Source organism: Lagopus leucura, unplaced genomic scaffold, assembly GCF_019238085.1.
Source record: "Lagopus leucura isolate 7727_CA_CO unplaced genomic scaffold, USGS_WTPT01 Super-Scaffold_100157, whole genome shotgun sequence".
NCBI classification, from domain to species: domain Eukaryota; kingdom Metazoa; phylum Chordata; class Aves; order Galliformes; family Phasianidae; genus Lagopus; species Lagopus leucura.
The window spans coordinates 41,749,321-41,774,719 of NW_024962334.1; the positions used below are offsets into that span (position 1 = coordinate 41,749,321).

At 37.6% G+C, this 25,399-nt stretch overlaps 1 protein-coding gene across 1 annotated transcript in view; it reads left to right on the forward strand.

The window, feature by feature from the left end:
- Positions 1-25,399, forward strand: part of LOC122189778 (receptor-type tyrosine-protein phosphatase N2-like) — a 132,259-nt gene that overhangs the window by 82,946 nt on the left and 23,914 nt on the right. The window contains exons 4-5 of the mRNA XM_042889154.1: positions 20,147-20,264; positions 25,166-25,328. Of these exons, the coding sequence (XP_042745088.1) occupies positions 20,147-20,264; positions 25,166-25,328 (281 nt within the window). The remainder of the gene's footprint in view (positions 1-20,146; positions 20,265-25,165; positions 25,329-25,399) is intronic.

Below are 25,399 nucleotides of genomic sequence, written 5' to 3' on the forward strand. Positions count from 1 at the left end.
ATTTCTGCAGCTTCTTTTTGCTGCTGTTTCGTCTCAAACCCTCGTAATGACCAAAAACAATACAAATTGGATTCTTTATCATTATGTTTCATGTAAAAATCAACATTCATTTATCACGTATTGCAGTTGTGAGGATGTTTTAGCATGATGATATGATGATACCTGAGCTATTAATTTTTGGTGATTTAAACACATGTAGACGCATGTATTTAATTTCTGCCTTGTTTCTCATTTTAGCATCACATACTCAGAGTTTTTACTTTTATCTTTAAGAAAAGTGGACAGCTGAGGCTTTTGGTAAGGGCTGAGAAGGTAGTAAAGCTAATAATTGAATATGGAAACTAGCCTTGTGTCTCCACCTTTGTCTAGAAGAGGAAGTAAGAAGATATTTATCATACATAGATACTGTCATCTGCTTTGTTGGAAAGAGAATAAATATCCTGCCTTAATTCTTTTTTTTTTTTTAAAAGATACCTACCAAGCCCACAAATTACTTCAGCTTTATCTGAAGAATAGACTTTATTCCCTTTTCAAATTAGTCATTTCTTTTATGCATGGCATCTCCTGCCTTTCAGTACCTTAATTGAAACTGTAATAATTGATGCCGCCTTTACATATTTATTTCCTGTAGAAATAGTTTACACTGAATCACAGATTCAGGAGATAAAAATAGCATTCTGCTCATGGGCTTTGCTCCTCGACTGGCTGCAATGATAAAAGCCATTTCCTCTGCAGCAGGCAGCCTGGGACTGCAGCCCATGTGCATGAAGCTGCTGATTTACGGGGGTACTTAGCACCCTGAACTCCAGTTTAATTCAGTGGGAGCTTTAGCACCAATAAATTGAAGTCAAGTATATGTTTGAATGTATTTTATATACTGTGTAACGGGTTCTGATTACTTTCCTCGTTGGAGGAACTGAAGCCTGTTTTTTTTTTTTCCTCTTAACTTGGTGATGGTTTTTATGCTTATATAAGCTATTAGGAAAAAAAAAGTACCTCAAGTTCTGTTCCCCCGAAGCTCCCATCCTTATTCTAGGCTTTGTTCTACTGCTTCAGCCTTTGTTCTAATGCAAAGAGTAGCACAAGATACAGAAAAATTGTTGAAACTGGTGCAGCAGTGTTTGTGTTTATCAGTGATGCATCAGACTTAGTAAATTGGCTCAGGTTTACTGTACTGTGACCATGCAGGCTCAGAGGTTGCTCAGAGAGCTCTGCCTGTTTCCAGTACCACAGGTCTTCGAGTCATAGAAAATTCTTGAGACATCAATGTTTATGATAATTAGATTTAACAGTGTATGTGAGGCAATCAAGTGGTCATATGCTTGAGTGAACTCATATATGGAAGATATGATATCGTTAACCAGTGAAATCCTCATGTTCAAGTAAAGAAAATACCAGGACAATTAATGAGCAGGAGCAGCACACAAGAGCACTCATTTTAACCCAGTACTCTATCATATTCCAGCTGCTGTACAAAATAGTTAAGATTGATTTAAAAAAAAAAAAAAAAAAAGAAAGAAAAATCATCTGAAGTCTGCAAATCAAACATTCAAAAGATGGACAAAGGTAATTCTGGCACTGTTTGATTAAGCATCTTTGTGCTTACGGTGCAGTTATGGTACAGTGTCTGATGATATGTCTGATGACATATTGCATACTATATTTTTCTATATAATCAATCTCTGCATCATTCAGTGCAGGAAGAGAACCTCTTGTTTGGATCACCTGGGATCTGAAATAGCTGTATTTGCAAACTGGTAGTTTAAACTCCTAGCAACCCATACATACTTACATAACAACTGAGCTTATCCAAGGTCCTCTGTTTCAGGAAATAAACTAACCCAATCAATCCCAAAAGCTACCATGGCAAGAAGAGAAATCAAGCCATGCTTGATTTTTATTTAAAATCGTTGCACTTATTTACTGTTTTCTGCTATTTGAAGTCCCATTAATTTTTTAAATATTTATTGGCAGTGTGGTATGAACATGAGTGAGTAGGATATTATCATAAATGCAATGCTGCTATTTTGTTTCTTCTGAAAACTGTGGTTTTTACTTATTATTATGAAGAAGAAACAATTTCACGTCCAACTTGGATGGATGAATACAAGAGAATAACTGCCTTGCTGGGAATGTGTTAAATTCAGTGTTTCTGAGTCAAAACTTCTAAGAGAGATTTAAATTGTTTTGAAATCTTAGTTACTGAGGATGCTGGAGGGAAGGAATGTTTTACTGTGTCTACTTCTGAGCTGTATTTTGAGAGAGAATCTGTATGAGTCGTCAAAGGTGCCTGTGTGAGATGTGACCTTTTCAGTTCCTATTTATTATGTCTTCCCAAATACACACAGTAGCTGCACGGTGCCTGTCAACATTACATTTAGTGAAACTGGTTCTCTGAAGAGTTCTCTTTCAGTCCTTAAATATTCCCCTTCCAAAGCTGGTTCTGAAAAGGAGAAGAAAAAAAAAAAAAAAAAAACAAAACAAAAACGTGAAGAAAATTTTAAGATGGTGAAGAAATATATTTAAACTTTCTTTCCAGGTTTCTTTTCTAAAACCCTTCCTCCTATCGTCACTTGCACCTCCTTGTGATCTATTCTTTGTTACTGCACTTCATTCTGATGGCTTTTGCTATAAATGAATTGTGTGACAATGAATTGTCCCAATTTCAAAATAACACAGTGCACAGTAGAAGCATTGTGCGCATCTGAGAAGTGACTCAGCATCAGCACCTGATTGTTGCAGCCTGTGGAAGAAGGAATCAAAACACTTTCAGCCCTTCCAGTGCTTTTTCTTCTTCCCTCTGACTTTTAGAAGGGGTTTCTAATTAATCCCCTCAACCTCTTAGGGGGACAGGGTGTCTGCATCAGGGTGAACACGGAGGAGAGGGATTGAAGGTGTGAGCTAGAAACAATAAAATGTATGGTGAACCCATTGAAAATGTGGAAAAACTTGTAAAGAATAACTCTGTTACTGGACTCAGGAGGTCCTCTAGCTGCCTGGTCACTACTGCACTGGATTTCACTGTTACCAAAATCCTTGTAGCATACATAAGTTGGGTGAAATCTTGTCTCAAAGCTGAATTCAATGCTTTTCACCCTTTTAAATTAAGTGAGGCATTTCCGTAAATCTCTATGAACAATTAAAAGTGTAATCATTAAATGATTATTTGGGATAGGTGTAGTGAGGAGTTAGAAATGGCTTAGTTTGATTCCAAACAGGAACCTGTTGGAAACAAACGCTGATCTGCAGTATGAAACCTTGTTGCACTTACTTGAATGCCTGAAAGAGAATCCCATTGGGCTAGGTATGAGTTGGGTGATTGAAGCTTCTCAAATCTTTCAGTTATATCAGGCTGTCAAAATCTGTGCAGCTGGTCTTCATAATCGTGTATGCTTCCTAAGTTCCTACTGAAAACATGGTTGTACTCACTTAGGCTGGATTTTGTCTCATCAAGAGCAATCTCATCCATTTTAGTGCTTTGCAATGCTGCAAACGGGGAGCAGCTCTGAACTGGACTGATCAAAGTCTTTGGACAATCCTGTAATATTTCTAATAAATCAAAATAAATTGGCCAGCTATTACCTGGCCAATTACCCCATTGCCCTGTATGTCTTGTCTGAAATGAGGAAGAGTCTGCTATGCTTTGCATCTTTTGATGGGGAGACTAGAATGGGCCAGGCCATCAGGATAGGAAGTCTGGGTGATCGGAAAGCAGCAGGCTGTGGCCTGTGGGAGGCTGGGGTAGCTATGGAAGTGCTGGGGAAAGAAGGGGACTTAGAGAAACAGAAATAATTGATAATCGAATTTGTGATTGGAGAGTGCATCATGTATGGTGTAATGCCAATGGGAGGGCAGACCTTCCTTTTCTTTTAGAGTGATCCTTCCTGCTCTCCATAGACAACATCACAGGAAAATGAGACTAACATACTGGCTGAGACAGAGAACTTTTAATTGATGGTTTTATTTATCAATAAAAGAGTGACGATTGACCATCTGGGACATCCTTCGTAGTATTCTTCACATGGGATGTTGGTGCAGATAAGTAAGCATTGCCATCCGACCACTGAATGTTCTGTGGGCTTCACGGTTCTTCATGTTGCAGAGGCTTCACGGCGTTGTGTCTGTATGGGGTGGAAAAATTAGATTTATTTTCTCATTTATGAATCAGCAGATATTCCCACTTTTTCTCTCTTATTGAGCAACTGGAAAAAATAAATAAGGTTGAAAATAAACATTCCTGAATTTCTCTTTGTGTTCTGACTTTTTGCAGAAATTTCTGCAGGTGTAACAGCTGTATAATGTATAAATCATCATAAACAAGGCTTGAAAGGAACTTCACTGTTTATACTATAGCTTCCCTGCCCTTTAGCAGTGATGAAAACTGAAAATACCAGTGCATCTTGAATTCAAAGGAGAAAAAAAAATAGATGAGAGATCATAAAGGGGTAACGTGGTTCAGCTAGACTCAGCGTTTGGAATATTAAGCAGATTTGACCCATGCTGAGCAGAGTCTGAAGAGCAAATTCTTCTCAGCACCATCTCTTATGTCAGGACCCTGATTAACAAAGACATTTAAATAATGTCACTGCACTTCATACAATTTGAGCCTATTTTCTCTATTGTATAGCTTGTGAATGTAATTTTTTTTTTACTTGCCATATTTGACCTCTGTCTCCTAATAGTGACAGGCAATGATACTTTGAATTATTATGCTGCATATAAATGTAAGCTTCAAAAATAAAGCTTTTGTTCCTTTCCTGATGAAAGCACAATTTTGCAGTTACTTTAAATATTACAGCTCTAAGTCTGCTGTTGTTACTTCTACTAAGGATTTCTCAGTGAATTCATTCAAAGTGTCTGTTTTCATAGTGTGGCTTGTTCAAATAAGAAGCAGGGATTTGAAAGTTCAGGGTGTATCTTGCTGTGCTTAAGCTGCAGCAGTGTTACATATGCTGAACCTGTTTTTATGTTATTGGTAGGTAATAATGCAAGCTGAACTCTAAATTCCCTCATTAGATGTTTAAGTCTCTAAGGCTAAAAGGAAGGCTAAGTTTTGATATTTGTTAACAGAATGCTGGGTGAATTAATATTTTCCAGGGGGCACACAGAATTTTGAAAAAACAATTCCAGAAAGATAAAGGTAAGCAGAAGCCACCTGTGTTTTCCAGGCATGTGAAAATAATTTCAGGGGTCAGTGGTTTTGCAGCTGGAATTAACAACAGGGTAACAGAAAGAGGAAGAAGAGGAGATGCCTTTGCTTCCATTTTCTTGTTTGATGCAGTGAACAATGATGGTGTGAGAATGTCCCTAATGCAGAGGCATTTTTGGAAATGCTGGCTTTTCTCTTCATCTTGTTTTGATATTTTTTTTCCTTGATTTTTTTTTTAAACCATCTTAATCAGATCTGTTTCTAGATGGAAAAGTTGAAGAGGAGAAATGGATGGGCTAAACCCGTCTGGTTGTCACTCTAAATCTAGAGATTTAGGGCACAATAACCTTACCACGATTACAATTTCAGCTTTCAAGTGTTTTTCTTCCTTTCTGTTTTTGGAAAAATGGAAATGAATTTACTGCTCATTTGATTGGTATATATGTGAATAGAAGTAATTTTAGTGAGAACCTGCTCTTCCCTTACTGAATTTCTGAGTTAGAGTTCACCAGACCTCTGTTCTACATTTTGAGGTGGCCTGAGCTGTTGTTTGGCTGCCAACAGTCCAGACGGAAAGTATAAATCAGGCAGCAGATGAATGTATGATTGCTTCTGCAAAAAACAAAACAAAACAAAACGTTTTTTCACTTGTTTTGCAGTTTAGTTGCCTGTCATACTTCATCTCCATCATACATTAATAAACATTTTGTAGGGAGATGCCTCGAGGAGAAAGAAGATAGGAGATGACTAAACATGTTCTCATGGAGAGGAAATTCTCTATTACGTAGATTTCGGTGCAATCCGTACCACAAACAATTTGTGTTTGTTTCCTCAAGACTCTAACCATATTCCTTTATTGCACTTAGAGAACATTAGGAAAGCACCCAAATTATTCCAAATCATAGTTGTCAGTTACAGCTTTATGGGATCAGAGCCACAAAGACTGAGAATGTGCTTACAGAGAATCATTTGATGCTTCCAACAGTATCTCAGTTCACTGTCACATAGCCAAAAAAGTTGGTAAAAGAGCAGCTCTCCAGCGCCTTGACAGCCATCTTCCCGCAATTTTTAAACAAAAGGGATGGACTTTTTTCTGTTATTAATTGAGATGGATTCAGAGTTAGTGATTGAACTGGAAGACTTTGCATTACCAGTTTGAGAATTTAGTACAGTATATGACTCTGCTATTTAGTGGCTTCAGTGTAATCTGTCTGTTGCAAAGATCCAAAATATTTTGCTACTGTTGCATTAGAGTAACTGTTTAACAAAGCATATGGGAATTAGATAAAAAGTGGAGGTGTATGCATTTTTACAAGCTATATCAATACATGTTGACATCAAACCCAAATCTAAATGATAAGAAAAGTGGATTTTTAATTTAGAATTCAGAAGTGTGGTAATGAAGTGATCCAATTTTCTAAATTCTCATGGAGCACAATAAACCTCATCATACCAACTACAACACAGTGTCCCCAGGGATTTTACCAAACAGATTAAAACTGCTGACTTAGGTTATTCAGCTGACCTGTCTGTTTCTCAAATATAAATATGAAGACAGGCAAGGATTAGATGTTTCTTATTATTTTATTTATCGATTTGTTGAGAATGTGCTTTTGGGGAATAGAAAGTAACAAAGCATCACATAATCCTTTTGTCTTCTCTCTCTTCCTTATTGTGTGCTTGGGAAGTTGTTTTGTGCCCACTGTCACCATCTAGGCAGTGTTTTGTTGTTTGCTCCTTTTAACTATTTCCATTTCAAAGCATGTTTTCTATTCTGGGGCAATTAGTAGGCTGGAAGCTGTCAATAGCCAGAGACTAATTTATTTATTTGTTTTGACTGTGATGACTTTTTCTACCAACAAGCACATGATCTTAATATGAATCAATGTTTGTTGGTTTGTTTGTTTTGTGTTTCACTTTTGTGTCTTATCAGTGAACATCATCCTAAGATTTAATCTGCCATTAAAGTGTCGTTCCTGTGAAAAACTGCTAAAATTTGTGTTTAACTAACTTACTGAGCACTGTTCGTGGGTTAAACAAGTATGGATTTCCTTAGAAAGGGATGAAATGCTGGTTCTGGTTAGTGCAGGAAATTCATTGAGTATATGCATGGGGCAGTTCAGGAGAACCACTCAGTTTGTGCCCTGAAGAGCAGTAAACTGTAGAAGGACCAAGTGAGGCTGTGGCACCTCCAGTTCTGTGTACTGTGCCGTGGGTATCACAGCTTTGAAGGAGAGAGACTTCTAAAGTTGATCCAATCTCTTGCACTGTGTTGGCAGTGTTTCTGCATTGGGAAATTCCCCACCACCCTGAGAAATGCACCAAGGGAAAGATGATTTCTGTAGTGGCTCTGCTACAGACACGTCTTTGTGCTGAAATGGTTGATGTGCTACTGAAGAATGCTTGTTGTAAAATTCAGAGGGTGCTGAATAGTCTGCCCTTTTAAACCATGGCTGTTACAAAATCAGCTGGAAAATGAGGAAGCTGCATTGCCTGCTTTGGAAAAGCATTCCTTTGGATTGCAACAAATCTGGGCTGTGCTGCTAAGAGCAGCTCTGCTCTTTGGAGGTGGGCATCCCACTGACATCAAGCAGACTGTGCCATGGTGTACAGTTCACTGGTGCCATTCGAGAAGTTGAAGGAGATATAGAATGTGAGTGCTGCTCAGTTTTTGTATGTCATATCTCCTTCAACTTGATGGTAAATGATAATTATCATTCAAAAAAGGTAGAAAAAATAAATATGCAGCACATTGTGTTCCCTAATGGTTCCAAATTGTATTGTTAAATATAATTAAGTATTGTATAGGTGTATTTTTAGTTTTTTTTTTAATTTTATTTTATATTGATACGTATTTCAAGAGATCCCAGTGTGATTGTGATCACAAAAACATGTCTTGTTTATGGATAATGCGTAGAAGACCACTGCAAAATGTCCCAGTGCAGAAATAGAGTAAACTAATGGTCCTTGTAGGCTATTTGCCACAGATTACAGTGGAAATCAGTTTGGATTTAGCTTTTGCATTTAGAGTAACTTTTCCTTTCTTTTTCAGTATTGTGGTACGTTGCACATGTATTTTCTCTGTATGTTACTGAACGAGGTTCTTACAATTTGGACTCAGATCCAAACATGAATTCTTCAAGGGCAAAAGCAGCATCACTTGTCATTGATTCTGCTGAGCATTTCAGAAGAAGTGACATTTACTAGGGCTTGTTTTGAAGATTTATAAATGCAATATAGATTTGGCAAGAATAGCTGCTTCAATAAATGTTGTGCTGTAGCATGTAAGCATGGGCTTTAACACAAGCAGATTCACTAGCAGTTTGTCACCCAAGTAAAAATAAATATTCAATAAACAATTTATTAGGGAGGTGAATTTGCTTCTGCTTGATTCCACTCGGAAGGACTTGACATCTGCTGCCTACATAGTGTTATTAAGGACACAATCAAATGAAGACAAATTAATTGTGGAATTGTCAAAACTATAGCAGGGAAGCTTTTCCTGGCTAACAAAACTAATGCAAAGGACAACAGGAGAAGCGAAAGACCTATGGTGTATGCTTGAAAGGGCTTGGCGTAATAGCTAGGGACAAGTGAATTATAATACTTCAGTAGAAGTTATTCTTCCATGGGTCTAACTTCTGTTTTACCAAAAGCACTTTGCAACACTCCACTGGCATTTGAAGAACTTACACGGGAGGTAAAAATTGTTTACAGCCATTAGGATTCTCATTTGGACGGCCAGATTTGTGTGGCATGACTTTAATGCAAATGATAATGGAATAATAAAAGCATTGAATACAGCTTTCCGTTTCTGTTAGTAACACAAAAGCCAGTTAGCATGGGGAGAGCCAGAAAGGTCAGATTTGCCCCTGTCAGAATGCAATTACACAAGTTGCCCCACTCATCCCCACCCTGCAAAGCCCCGTGCCATCAAGGCTGTGCAGTGGTTGGGTGGTGCCTATGGTGGGTCATGCTCCCCATGTCCATCCAGAGGTGCTTCAACATGGTGACATCTGCCATGGTGACACTGCTGTGGGACTGAAGGAATGTCTGAGACTTTGTCCTGCCAAGACAACCCTACATGGTCTTGTCTGCAAGGCAGAACCACAATAAATACAAAACACCACACATGCAAAATATGTTACCATTGCAGTCAGCATGGCAGGTGTTTTTAAATACAAAATAAGGAAAGAGAGCTTTAATTGTTTTTTGACACCATATCAATTTGTCACATTAGTGTCCTTGCTGTAGTTTTTGACCAATTTTAATGGACTTTCAAGAAAATAAGATAATCAAAAATTATCTGTCTGAGAATCCCTGAATACGTTTGGATTTCATAAATGTAAAAGATTCAAGGACAGACCCTGATGCTGTAGATAGCCAAATGAATCAAACCTGACAAACTGCTAAATATAATGTAATGTGCAAAAGATACGCTGCCAGGACAGAATTATACAGATTTTATGTTTAAACCTTTGGCATTTAGTTAAAAGTAATTGCAGATGGAATTATTTTCTTTCATATGTCATATACTGTTAGTAAAGTAAAATCAATGCCTATAAAAGCAGTTTACTTTATATACAGACATAGAAATTAATGCTGAGTAGGAATAGCAAACTAACAGCAACTTCAATTTGTGCTGCCCTGTGTTTATATTTCATTGACTGTTGTAAACAGAACAAATCAGTCTTAGGTTATGGTTGACTGTATGCAACAAATAGCCCTAAAGTGTAGAATAAAATGATTATTTCCCTAAACAAACAAACAAACAAAAAAATGTTTTCTGTTTTCCTGCTATTAGGTGTTAGTATGGTATGAGGTGGTGTGAATAGGGAACACCAGCTGAAGGCCAGGTTTGTTAGAAGTAAATGGATCAAGCAGGACATTTTCAGGAGTTTATTCACTTATTGCTCTTTTCCAAGATTTGTGCCTTTGATAAGGTAGTAAAAGGCATTTCCTAAGCAGATTACCTTGTTGGGCTTTAAACCTGGGGAGCTGAACCATAAGCAATTTGGTGTGAGAGATGGGCAATTCTCTGTGTTTCTGTTTATTGTATTGGGAACTGCATGGAGCTCTTGGAGACCATTTCTCTCGAATATATTTACAGGAATGTTTGTTCAGGATTTCATTATTGTGGAGCAGTGATCTGGTCAATGAAACACAGATCTCAGAATGAATAGCAGTATGCTTTTAAAAGATACGTGATAGCCTGACTCGTATTTTGCATCTTCTGCTATGAATTAGCTCAAATTGCCATCACAGCAATCAGATTGATTGCTGCTTGTTTCATCTATCATGACTGTTATAAACTGCTGATAATAAGGCTGCATTACATTTTTCAGTATTATTTGTGTGTGTCTATTAAGAAGTTTATAGACAAAGAGAATAATCAATATTACCTTCTGATTACATATACACCTCGCTTAAAAATAATGTGCAGGGTTTTTTTCCTTAACATATGGGAAAAATGCATGTGACATTTTTAAGCAGGATACCCTGAGGAAGTAGAAAATAAGATACATGAACGTTCCACCGTTCAAAAGTATGGTACTGGGTAGTGCTTGATTATCTAGAAATATATCACTGTTTCTTAATGCTAGCAGCCACTGATCAGAAGACTTATCTTCTGTAACAATACTAAGTGAAAGCAATAAATATGAGCTACGCCACTGATGTTTTTGAAATGCTTTAACATTATTGCTGTCTCACTTGGTTGTTTGATCTAAAGGAGATGTGCTGTTCTGTATGCCATTCAGAACTGCTGATGGACACATTTTTGGAGTGAATGGTATTTTTGAAAATGCGTTCACTTTCTTGATATTAGTTGCTAATCCTTAAATAGCAGAAACACACCAAAGACGAGGAAAAAAGTGACTACCTGCTGTTTAGTTAATGACACCTCACTATCTCTCCTGGTGGACCCCATTTTTTCTCACTGCTTCTTGTTTACGCTGGTGCAGCTCTGTGATACAGGAATGAATCGCAAAACACAACACATCTTTAACCCCTGACACTGTTTTTAAAATATTCATTTTGCAGATAGAGAAAAGAGTCACTGAGTTTGTGTTGTGTCACAAGCTGAGATGAAGGTGGAGGAGGCAAAGGCCATCAGTTCCATGATGTACGTGCAGTTTGTCCCTGTTGCTGGTGTGGTCTCTGTTGCTGCTGTTAGCTCTTGTATGGCTCAGCCTGCAGATCCAGGCTGCATCTCTGATCTTTGCTCAGAGGAAGTTCTCTATTTCTTTTGGAGCACAATGGGTTATTGTACATCTGTGCTGTCAAGGGAGGACTTCAGTGATGTTAAGGAATTGGAACTATCTCAGGATGTTCAGGTTTAATTGACCTTTTAGACCCTTAAAATGGGATACAACGGCTTCCTGGAAAGCTAGAGTTACCATATTTCCTCTTTGTGTTTTATGTAAGTGTTATTACATCATGGCATGCTTTGAGGCATTTTGTTAATGTAGAGTTCCCAGTAAATGCCGTTTAGATCTTGCAACTCTTGATGGTTATGAGCAACAAATGATGAAACTTTTTGAAGTGATTTATTATGAATGGACATTAGCTAGAACTGTCCTTACCAAGATTGAAATTGTAGGGGCTGTTACTTCATATCTGATTGTTTTAGCTCTTCCAGTGTGAATATTTTAGTTCGTTGACAAACTTACTCAAAAAACTCCTCAGATTGAATAAAATTCTTCTTGCTAGTGGCATTGTGATAAAACCAAATAACAGCTCATATGCACAACACTTTTTAAGTATTCAGAGACTAGCATTGAATGGCAGTAAAGGAGCTAGAAAAGCTAGAAAATAGAGCATGCAGAGCTGATAAAGAGTCTGTGCAAATCCATGAATCAGGATTCCATGAGTTGTCCAAAAATTTTATTGTCTTGCCAAGCTAGGAAGTATGAAACAAGGGAGGGAAAATGTATATCAGGTAGTAAGCCATGTCAGTCAGAACTTCTCTCCCCAGACTTGTTTCTTTGTTCGCTAAAATAAGTTAAATAACCTCATTTTTACCCACAAGCATCAGCTGGATGTGCCTAGAAATACTGCATCTTCATAATTTGTTAATCTTAACTGAGTTATAGGTCAGAGCCCTGAGATGCACAGGTCAAAAATACCTAAACGAAGAAATATTTGATGTGCCATGTAAAGTGTATTGCATCCTCTGCTGCAGTTGTTGGAAGGTCTAAACCCAAAAAGTTTGTGTCTGTAAGAGAATAGGAAGAAGATAATTGAAATACTCCTTGGGTTGAAAGTGCTATGCTGCTGTTCTGGATTACACAAACCCACATAGGATGCATTTTTTGTACTTGGGGTGAGTTCAGAATGAAACCTGGGGAGCGTTAATCAACTGTTTAGGGGAGCAGTGTGCCATACAAGTTGCTCATCTTCCAGCTTGACTGTCCTGGACAGCACCCAGTTTTTGGCCACCACCGTCTTTGCAAGGTTCCGACAGGAACCCTAACTTCTGCAACTGCTGTGTTTTTATTAAGAATAATAGCAACAGTAACAATTATTGTTGTTGTTACTGCTGAGAAAAAGTCCTCCTCGAGGAATTTAGAGTCTGAGAGAAATGACTTAAAAGTGAAAAATGGAAGACAGTTTCACACAAACTATGTAGATATAGTTATGGATGTTTCTGAAATTTAAAGCTATCAAAGATTTAGCGTTTTCTGCTACAATTTGCATTGGCCTTGATATAAGAAGTGAATGGTCAGTAGTAAACTGGAGGTTCTTGCCAGAGAAAATATTTCAAATATGTCACGCTTCCCTGTTTCACCCTGTGAATATACTGCAGAAGGTTTTGCTTGGCTCATGCTGATGTTCCTCCCATAGTGTTGTATGATAGTCTGTACGCTGATCATAAAGACATATATTCAGAAGTAAATGCCAAGATGCATTTGTAACGGCAAACATTGCTATACTGCCCAGTATTGCACTCCTGCGTATTGCCTTTGCATCAGCAATTGAAAGCCCTCATCTGACAGCCAAAATTTGATTTTTCACAAACGACAGTGAGAGATCAGCAGTTACAAGCGGTGGTGGTAGGAACCACTGCATGGATCTGAAAGAACAGTTCTGCTCTGAGGCGTTTAAAAATACATGAAGAACCGTAGAAGTGAGATGAATTTGCTCGCATATGTATAACCTGCATATCCACATAATTTTCTATGCTAATTTAAGTGCCAGGACATTTGTGACCAATTCTGCCTTGTTACAGGTGATGTTTTAATTCCCAGATTGAAGGCACTTCAAAAGTGCTTTCCAAGGAACAGCATTTTTCAGACAATAAGGCTGTCATCCTACTGTTAGCATGAAATGAAATGGATAAAATAAAGTGAGAAGGAAGACCTGCTGATTTTATACGCATTGTTAACTCGTATTTGGACAATATCTCCATTCTTAGCACTGTATATTCTAGCATTATAACTGAGTTACAATATGAAAAATATCCCTTATTATGAAATGGGTGAATGGAAGTTTAGAATGGTGCAAAACGTCATGGAAAAGAATAATAAAAAAGAAAAGGAATGAGAAAGAAATTAAAAAAAAAAATGAAAATGATATTTTAACAGAAAAGGAAAGATTACCACTGTAGTGTAATAGGAGATTGCAGAGGGTGTGGTAATGATGGCTGTTTCACAGTGTAGAATGACAGTCAGGCTTTTTAGGTCAAATCACCTACACTTGGATGTGCTTGTCAGCTAACACAAGTGAATTCACAGCTCTGTGAAACAAGCAAAGCCACTTCTTCTTTTAGTGTTATTTTGGGTGTATGTGAATATTTCCTTGTGTTCCTGGAAACTCCTTGGACTGACAGCTTTGAGGACGTGTCTGTGCGTGGTGCAGGGCCAGGAGGAAATGGAGGAACAGAAGATACACCTTTGCTCACCATATGTTAATTTGATTGGTTTTTTGATGAGTATGTCACAGCTAAGATGTTCTAGAGAGCTATTCAAGTTAAAGATGTAACTGACCGTGAATTAAATTTAGGTTGAACATTCATATAAAGCTGTAAACATGAAATAAGCTCCATTTTGCATACCTTACTTCCTAAAATTATTTTCTGTATACAGAACCATCTGCTTTCAAGGTTGAGGGTCATTGGTTTATGAGAAGGTTTTAAGACATAGTGGATAGCATGGGATTTATGTCAAGGATCTGCAGTCTTTTTCATGTCTGTTCTATTCTAATCTATGGAAAATAACGTCTTGTAGCTGGAAGTTACATTATATATTTTACATTATCCCATTATTCTTTTCTTACTATCAGCTCTAGTGGCAGAAAAATCTTATATAACACTTAGAAACTTCAGCTTGTACAAACCAATTATTTGTATCTGTCTACATGAGCTGAAATAAAGGTAAGGTAACATTGCATACTAGGTCCTGTGAGAGTATTTTATAATCTTCTTGGCAAATGAAGCACTCATTTGGCTTTTTCAAATGACAGAAATTCCAAAAAAACAGAAGAGAAAAGCCTTCCCTCTACCTTCTGGGATAGTTACTTAGAGTAAATTAAAATCCAAGCTGTAAAAAGATCATGCTAGTAATTTAATTCTGTGGAGATTATTGCTTTTATGTATAATAAAACAATACATGAAAATTTGAAAGTGTGATCCTTAGGCAGCCCTTTCATCTGTTCTTTCAAGTGCAGAAGCTTTTGCCTTCTGAGTGTGAGTGAATTGCTGCTGAATGCAGAGACTGAACCTCTTGCATATTGCAGAGAAGTTCCTCCTCGAATTTCCAAAAGAGGACAAAAACCTTACCAGTGTAAAACTTGGTACTCAGTACAACTGCCTGGGGATGTTCAGGAGACCATGACCACAGAGCAGGAGTGGTGATGGCTGCTGTAGCTCCAAGTTGTTTCTTCAAATACAGGCTGTGTCGGGGATTCTTTTGACCGAGAAAACAAAAAATGTTGGACCACAGCAAGAAAAAATAGAGCAAGTTCTCATGGAAATGTAACACAAAACTGTGCTGCCAGGTTTTCTTCTGCTTTCACAGAAACCATCTTCAGTCACAATTTTCAGAATAAATAAATATGCCAAACCAAAGATACAGGGGAGTTAGATGCTGTGGCACACCAGTTTATAGTGAAAGCTAACTGTGACATTTACTGTGCAGAGGTGGATTTAACTTCTCCATTATTATTTTTGCCATTAACCTGCTGTTGTCAGTTGTTCTACAAAATTGCTCTTGGAAGGAAGTTCTAGTTTTCTTTTCTGTAACTGGAAGCATCAAGATTTTATCTTTTGGCTACATTCTTAGGTAGAAAAAATGCCACTTGAGAAAATGGGTTTTGATATACACTCATCATTAAAGCCATAATTTTATCTTAGTATTGAAAAGTGGACATTACTGGGCCTGTTCTTGAGATCTGAAAAGGGAGATGTGGGCTGCAAAGAAGTGCAGCTCTTCTGGAGGATGTGAAAGGGCAACCTGCAGAAAGCCACGTCTATATGTTGAGCTGTCTGTTGTGAAAGTTAGGGAAGAAAGCCAATCATTCCAAGCTCTGCAGGTATTCTGACAGCTCAGGTAGGCTTTAATGGTTTGCAACACATGGCATGGGGGATGAAACTCTCTGAGCTCCACAACTGAGAATTTCCTCTCTGAAATGAAGAAGCAGTTTAAGGTAGCTCAGGGAAAAACCTATTTTATTGTAGACTGTACAGGGACAAAATGAATAATAAAACCAAAAAGTGGAAAAAAAATAATGTCACAACTGAAAAATAGTAATACGTTATGGCTTCAAGTGTGAATACTTCTGAGTTTTTTTGGCATTTTTATACGAGGATTTTCCTGACAAAGAAGGATCAGGCTTGAGTATATAGGTTTCTGCCAATATATAATAATCTCCTGTCACTTTGAATGGACTTGATATGTAAAAATCATTTTGTTGCCAAAATATTGATGCAGAACTAATCATTTTGGATTTCAAGTGGCACAAGAGCAGGAAGGGCCCTGCATTAGGCTGTCACACACAGGTCTCAGTGAAAGTGCCCACAGATCCCTGTGAAGCCTGAGCATCCTTCCCAGCCTGCTGGGGAAGGTTTGCACAAATCCTCAGGCACTGAGAACTGTTAGTGTTGCAAAGGACTTAATTCGGGCTCTGCTGATGTACACCACACTGCCTTAAAAGTTAAAAGCTGTAGTTTTCCTGCTTGGGCATTCAGATGAATAAAAATTGTTTGTGCCAATGATTCTAAGAGCAAATTAAGAGAGAGAAGTAGCAGAAGATTTCAACAGTTGCTAATTAATTTGCATGCATTATAGATGTGGTCAGACATATCTGCAAAGGCATCAAATTTCTGTAAGATGAAAAACAGAGTCCAAGCCAAAGTAAAGGGTGCCAATATATGGAAAAATTGAACAGCCAAGAAAAGAAAATATATATTTGGATGCTGATTACTTTAAAATAATGTGGTGTGGCAAAACCAATGAAGCAAGTTAAAAATGAAATTGTTGTGAAATCATCTTTGATTCTACTTTTGGAGAACCTAATATTTTCTTTGCCAATGTGCATTTGTGAAAGCAGTAGTAGTAGTGGTGGGCAACCCTGCCCATGGCAGGGTGTTGGAGTTTGATGCTCTTTAAGGTCTCTTCCAACCCCTGTTCTATGATTCTGTGACTCTTTGATTTTTAATCTAAAACCCAAAGCAATAATTAAAATTTTGACTGTCACTAAGATGAAGCATTACTTCTTGTGGGGAAGGTTTGTATTTCTAGGTTTGTTTTTTTCGTTTTTTTGTTTGTTTGTTTGTTTGTTTCCCATGAGGACTCACAACCCAGTGCTTTTCAGTGCAATTCTTTTGTCTGTATCACTTTGGGTTTCGTCAGCCTCCTTCTGTTTGTGCATTGGCTTTGCTTGTTGATGGGAACCCAGGGCTGGGAAGTGCAAGCTCTGGGCAGGCCTGCAGCAGCACAGGGCTCACGAGGCTGGGTGTCCCTGTGCCACTCCCCGCTACTGACATGGAAGTAATGTGTGTACAAGAGCACCCTGTGATCCTGCTCAGCCAGCGGAGACAAATCGCTGTAATTGGGTGCAGAGTGGGACGCTGGCGCTAGGTGTGACATGGCAGACAAAGGGAACAGGAAATCACCACCCGGCGTCATATGCTCCTTCTCAACTTTAATTCTGCTTGCAGCTGTCAGTGTGGTGTTAGAGTTCTTGAATGTGCTATTCTGTTGAGCTCAGTGTGTGGGAGAGATGCTTTTTTGAAACTGAAACAATGGTGGGAAACGATTGGTGTAAGGTTGGCTTTGAACACATTGCAGTTCTGGAGGCAGTTACATAAGCAATAGCAATGCTAACTAATTGCAGAGAGGAGATTTCCTGGAACTAGATAAAATATGCATTTTCATCCATGCATTCTATCTCTTATCTGAGTTAGAAATGCTGGGAGATACATCTGAGAAAGCGTATTCCCTTAATTCTAATTTCTTAAGCTGTAATAAATGTTCTGTTTTCTTTCATTTATTGGTACTCCTTTAACATCACAGCTGTGTGTTTTTTTGTCCATATTAAGTACTGTATCTTAAAATTATGCAGCAGGAGAAAAAAAATACATTCAGTCAAATAAAATACACATGGCCATTGAGTCCTGGGATCACAATGATTTGCTTTGCTTTTTTTCCAGAACGATTTTCTGCAGGCATAAAGACATACCTAACTAATGACACCTCTGTCTGCTCCCAAATACATTGCTTAGGACTGAGAGAGATTAATTTCCTGTCTTCATGCAGATGCTGCAGAGATGAGCTCTTTCATGCTTTAATTTGAACAAAACTCTTGAGAGAGATTCTGTGTGTTTTTCTTCAAAGTTTACAGTAATTACTGAATAATAGTTAGTATTTAATAGGGCCAGTGTTGGAGTGGAGTTGGAAAGGGAAATTGCAGTGATTTTGGAAACACGGTTCATAAATTAGTAGTTTGATAGATATGCTAATTATTCATATAAATGTGTATTTCACCCAAACTTTGTTGCACTTCTAAACTTGAATGTTATCGCAGTTCTTTCTTCCACATGAATTTATAGCACCACTAAAAACGTGTAATGCTACAGTATTAAAGACAATAGAGATGTAAACTCAAACAAACACATCTATATAAACCTCCCTGCAAAAATAATTTCAGTACCACTACACTAAGATAATTGTATGTGCTACGTGACCCATTTTTGTGCATTCACATACAAACTTGTTCTGAGCGGCCTTAGACTGATTTGAGTCCATCTACTTCTATGGCACATCTGAAAAAGTGAGATTTGCATTTGAAAAGGATGAATCAGATCTAAAAATATCTCGGAGATTCTTCCTTCTCCCAGTGGTCTGGAATCTCCTGTACCCATTAACATCTACCGTGATTTCAGGTGAAGTTTTTTCTCAATAAACTTGGGTAACATTTTTATTTAAGAAGAGGGATCAAAGAGGATTTTTTGTTTGTGGAAGCCCATGCATATTTACAGGGTTCCACATTGTTTATTATTATTTTCATTAGTGGGAAAAAAAAAAGAAAAAGAAAAACAGAAGTTAATGCTGCAGTACACCTATATTTTTTCCAAAACTGGGAGTTTTCGCCACTAAAATTTGCCTAAATCCCAGACAGCAGCACAGTCTGAATACTCCTTAGGCCTGTCTTACACCCAGCTTCTTTATCTAGCTCCTACTGAAACTGAGCATTTGATAAATGCTACAGTTATTTATACTTCTGCATGCTCAGAACCATCTGCTTTGGCAGAATGAATGAACCCTATTTAAAGTACTTTGTAAAATCCAGGCCTATGTAAACAGACAATGAACTCAATCTTCATGCCCTGTAAGAATGTAAAGAATTCAACTCTTTTTGAAGAGCTTGCTGGATAAAGCACTCATCCAAGAAGTGAGATGGCCGAGTTCTGGGTTCTGCTGAGGCTGATGGTCCTGAGTGTGCCTATACCAACACATCTGTTGTTGACTGCGAATGGAGCAGAAATGTAGAGTGTGCCTGAAGTAGAACCGAACCAGAATTGCCTCTTCAGAGGCTGGTTCTAACAGGCAGATGTGTCTCTTCCCATCTGCACCGAGGGCGGATTTTTGCTTAGGTGGTTTCTTTTAGGAACGTATTAGCAAGATCACCATATCTGGAGCTCTGATCGATATTCATTTGGGGGTTTTGTGGTGGTTTATAGTGCGTGGTGTAAAAGAAATTCACTGCAATTATGCGATTTTAGTTATTAGATAATTGCAGATAATTACACAGGCAAGTTCTGTGAACTAAAGTCCTACTGTAACATCTAAAATCTACAAATTGGATAACAGTTATGTTTATAATCATATCATTATTCTAAGTATAATTGCCATGAGATTGGCAGTGCATGTAATTAATGAGTAATTACTGGAATTTGCCTTTGCAGTTCTACTTCCCCCTTGTTGTAAAGTTCTTTGTCACAACATTTAATATAAAGATAAAATAAATTGACCTCCACATGTTTTATGTTAAAACTCAAAACATTTTTTTCCACTGCAGTACGAGCTCTTTAGCAGTCTAAAAGTGTAGTTTAATGGAGAGAGCTGAGAAGGGTCAGTGTGGTGAGAATGGGGGAGAAGTGAACAAATCACCTCTAGGAAACAACTATTTGATGGATACTAGTGTTCAGAATTAAGATGCTTTGTCTATTAATGGCCAGCTACTGAAATATCTCTTTTCAATAGCTATCCCCAAAGAACTCTTTTTTTATGTATATAAAAATTGTAAGAAGTTAGAGTTGTGTAAAAATAAAGTCTTTCAAATCTCATTTTGTTGTCTTCTGTCTTTCTGTCATGCTAGGAAAAGCTTGATTAACAAAATTTCTTACAGGAGAAAGGAGTCTCTAGTTTACTCTTGGATTCATGTTCAACAAAGCTGTTGTTTTGTTTTTTTTTCTTATATAGGACATACTCTTGACAAAATTTCAAGTTCCTAAACAGTGACTTCCTTTTTTTTGTTTCTTTGTCTGTGTTTTTTCAGGTTTTACCTGGCAAGATGACTATACGCAGCATGTCATTGGTCAGGAGCTCTCAAACATCCACAAAATCCACAACAGACACCCTGACATCTTTGCATCTGAAGCATCTGATACAGGAAGGTAAGTCTTCTGTGGTATTTTTGCATAGTAGGCTTTGAGGAGTCTTGGCAAATGGTGGGAATTTGAAGCTGAGTTAAATGCATTGCTAAAACTGCTCTGTGTGTGACAAATAGAGAACGACTGTACAACAGCACTTGGAACTGGTAGGAATAGTGAATAGAATGGATTAAAACTCTCAGCCATTTTCTTCTTATTATCATCAGGCTAAGAAAATATGAAGTTGTTAGTTTAGGTGTCCAAAATCCAAAGATCAGGTCTGCTAGACGTTCATGCACTGTCTAGTCTCAGTTCAGCCAGCTGCACTTAAGACTGGCTTTCAAAAGCAGATTTGTCCAGCAGTTCTTTCACAGGAAGCATTTCAGTTTTGTTTTGTCTCTGTTTGTTTTGATTTAATTCATAATCTGACCCAGTGCTTTGCGCATATTCCACTGTATTCAATATAAAAGAAACAGAAACATGTCTTATAATCACAGTATGATACACTTCAGGAGTGCAGTAAGATAGAAGCTTAACTTGTAAAAACAGACAGCAATCTATCATTTGTCATAAAGCTGATAACTTCACATGGTAGTATCCAAAATCTGTTCTCATTGCTTAGGTGCTCTAAATGCCATTACTGTGTGTGTTACTCTGTGTGCTATCAGAAATTATTTTGAAGATCTTGTATTTTTTTAATATATAATCATAGAATCACAAGGTTGGAAATGACCTATAAGAACATCCAGTCCAACCGTCTCCTCATCACCATCGCCACCACTAGCACTAAACCATATCATGCAGCACGTTGTCCAGATGCCTCTTGAACACTGCCAGGGAATAATGAGTATATCTAGAACTTTTATTCATGCGATTAAGATAAAATAGGCCAGATTTCTGCAAAATCAAAACAGCATTCTGCAGTGTTCCCGATTCATACTTGCACAAAAAATAAATATATAAGAAGATACGTGAGAAACAGTGTAGGTTTAGATTAGGAACAGATGATCACTTTTAGGAGTTCCTGTTGGAATCGGATTAGAGCCATTTTGTATTTTGAACTAGAGATGTACATGAAAAAAAAAATTGTGTACTGACATTTTAGGCACTTCAGGTACATCAGACTTTCAAACGTGTTCCACTTAGAGCAGTTCCCGTTGTGGATAGATTTTCTGAAGTTACCAAGCTGTGCCTCTGAGAGCATTATCTTATGTGCCAACAGTTTAAAACATTAATTGATTTTTCTGGTTGTCCATTTGCAATGTATTCTGTAGGTCAGAGAACAGTAGGAACTTTTTCCCTGTCTTCTTGTAGTTTCTGATAAAATGTTTTAAGCCCATTGAGCACATATACTTGCTAAAGGATTATCAGATAATAATTAAATAATTTAAAAAGCAACTTAGTGTAGGTATCTGATTATCAAAGGAACATTATGACATGAAGACCTTTTATTAAGAGTAAAGTGTGTAATAAGACAATATGAAGTCATATTAATGAGTCATTAATCCTCACAGTGTTAGTGAGAGCAAGAAGATAGACCCAGACACTTGAAAGGTAAATTGACTTAGGCTAACTTACTGCATATGAAATCTAATAGAAGACATGGATTTCATCTTAAAAAATCCCTGAAATGGGGAGCTTGATTTCAAGATGAAAGTTTGTTCTTTGGTGGGTAACTGGAGTGTACATGGCATTTCCTGGGTCCTTATTAAATTTCAAAAACAACAAAAAAAAAGTTCTTAAAAGAGGATCCAAGATAAAGGGAAAGAAACCCATTCTGCGCACTGGGAATAAATGTCAGTTGTGTTCATTGGTGCAATTAGGCAAAACCAGAAACGTTTCCAACAAGCTTCAAAACTATAAAGTGGGGTATAGCATTGTTTCTATAATAAAACCATCAAGTCAGTAATAAGATTCTCACAGCATTTTAAAAGGTGAATCTCTTTATTCTAAATTGTGGTATCTATTAATAGAGAACATTCTAGAAAAACTTAATACCGAGGTGCAGAGATTCATGTATTTCCATGAAGAAGCTCCCAAAGTGCTGTTTCTTGTAGGAATTGTGTAATTATTTCTGTGGATAAATGTAATTAGGTTATTGTCTTTATACATTATTGTTCTTTGAATGCATTCTTTTTTCAGAACAAGTTAAAACTGAATATACTCCCAAATAAGTGCACAAGAACTCAACTGGCAGTCATTCCTCTTACTCACTTGGTGCTTTCAGATGTTGCGCTTTCATCCATTTTCCAAAATCATTTTGTTGAATTTAAAGGAAATATTTTAATTCGGTTTCAATAATAGCTTATTTAATGTGTTTGACTTTCTGTGTTAACAAGATGAACAACAGTGACATACTGCTGAACTACAAAGATTTTAACAAATCTTTCAGATGTACTTGGAGGGTTTTATTAAAGTTGTCTTCAACTGAAATGTAATCCTTTGTTAGCCTTTTATATTTTAATTGTTATTTTTCAGTTTGTAATATAAAATATTACGTCTAATACAGAATTTAAACATAATTTGAGATCAATTACTATCTCCATAAGAGATATTAGGAAAAGTACATCTCAGATTTTGCATTTAGCGCCGGTGAGAGCAATTACATAGTATAAATAATAGTTTGAAAAGCTAACCTAAAAATTGTCTTTTATCTGAGCATTCAGTACCCATTAGCTCTGGTGGAAATCCTCAGGGCAGAATTTGGTCTAGTATTACCATTTTCCCTTCCTTTTCAAAGCTAACGAAGAAAGGAGATGTTGGAATTAAATGATGAATGAAAGATGAGTGCTTTAAACTGGGATACCTTCTGTGATGAGAACCTGTTTGGATTAGTTCATCTCTATTGAAGCAGAAAGCATATTGCCCAACTCTTTCTAAAAGTGTAGAACAGTTTTAGCCTGGCTTAAAGTTTAAAAGTAGTTGGATAATTTTACCTGTGCATCCACCCTCTGCCATACTGCAGAATTTATAAGTCTGGAATACAAGAAAAATACAAACAGAATGAGCAGAAAGCAAAACTTTCAAGCTCTCTATAATGTTCCAGGCAGCCTACCTTTGTTTTCTTAGCAACGGGGGTAGCTGGTGGAATCGGAGTTGCACAGTCTTGAAGGTACACGAAATGACTTTGGAGGCCCTCAGCATGGGAACACAGGAAGGGAAATACAGGCTGTCCTTTCTTGTAGTGAATTTAGGTATATTCTGGGGAGAGGAGAGGATAGTGACAGTATAGTTGAGCATGAGGGTTCACAGGCATTGGGTAAGTCTCAGAGTTGTGTAAATTGTCCTAGGTGTGAGGAGACCTCCAGGCTGAGAAAATAGAAAAATGTAGGAAGGCTTCCACAGCCCTGGTCCCGTTGCTGAGGACTTGCTGTGGAAGTCACACCCGCCAGGGGGCAAGTGAGACCCAGGCCTCCAGCTCCATGATGCATCTCTGAAGCACACAGATTCCTTGTTGAAGCAGAAAAATGAAATTTTCCTCACTTAGGATCTGCCTCTTGGTGGATGGAAGTGGAGGCTTTGTTTCTGCTTCTTCAAAGTGAGCAACCCTGTGAGAACTATTGGTTGCAGTGCTACCGCAGCAAATTAGGTCATTAATTTATTTATCGGTATGAAATTAGTCAAGACATGCGTTAGATACAGCTACGGGCATTGAAGGAAATGTTGCTTCTACTATGCATGAAGTAATATAATTATACCCAAGATTTGGAAAATGAGATAACGGTAGTCTTTCAAGCTGTGTCCCTAAATATGCACCGTGACGTGAGCTTACAGTGGCCTGGAAGTGTTGAGAGCGAAATAATGCCTTGTCTTCCTGAGCTGGAAAGCTGCTCCACCTGGAATTGTTCTTCACTGAAGATGTGTGTGAGCACATAGGTAGGAAATGCTGACACTTCCCTCAAAACAAACATTGGCACAGGCTGCCCAGAGAGGTGGTGGATGCCCCGTCCCTGGAGACATTCAAGATCAGGCTCTACAGGGCTCTGAGCACATGATGGAGCCATAGATGTCCTGGTTCATCACAGAGGAGTTGGACCGGATAACTTTTGAAGATCCCTTCCAATTCAAAATATTCTGTGAACAGTATGCCACTCACAGGCAAGGAAGCAGGCTGAGAATCCTCCCTCTGCTGTTTTGCACATGGAGGGAAATAGTTGCTGGTGTTGACATTTAAATTATCATAATCATTGACGTGTTGTTGAGATAGATGAGGAGAGGTGGTAATAATTCAGATTCACTGCACACAGCACTCTACACAGAGGCCTGCGTAAGAGCTTCTACGCTGCTGTTGTTTAATCACCTTTTTAGCTCTTCTTCACAAACATCAGTGAGTTCTGTCTAAAAGAATCAGGAAAAAGCTATTCTGTGATTCCCAAGTGCATGAGAAGATCACGAGAGATGCTGTTTTCCATCTCAGTATTTCCTTGTTAAACTTTTTGCTAAAGCTGACTCGCTTAGTCCAGGAGGAGTAGATGTATTCTGTAAATTACGTGTGGATGAAACTGTGCTGTTTCTTGTTATCATGTAGCAAAGTTTTGAAATCTCAGAACCATTCCATGTCTGTTTTGGGATGCATTTTAGACATGCATAGTTTCTTTTTTTTTTTTTTTTTTTTTACAAATTTCTTCTGAATGTGACTGCCTCCATGTCGGCATTTATTTGATGTACTCTTGGATCATTAACTTTGATTCATGCAATAAATTGTTAGCAGTGTCTGTTTTTTGAGCTTTTTTTTTTTTTTTTAAGCATTGAATTTTCTGTATATTTGTGGTTTAAAGGCACTTTAAAAGTGTCTTTTGTTGTTGTTGTTAAGAACTCCTGAATAGAACTAATTTCAGGGTTTTGTTGTATAAACAGTGACTTTTTTGTCAGGCATGCTGTATGTTATGCAGGCTGATGATATTTTATTTGCTTTTGCTGTGCAGGATTTTGGAACAGAATGAAGATCATGAAAGAAAATCTCATCTGGAAAATGATGTGAATTTGGCTGAGTCTCTTCAGCAATATCTTAAATATCTAGGTCTTCTCTCTCGATCAGCAGCTACAAATTTCTATCCAAGGAAGAGGAATGACAAAGCTTCTGTCAAGGTTGAATTTTAATGTAGTTCCTACATTCTGTGATTTCTTCTCCTGTGGATGTTCTTTATTTTTCTGTTATT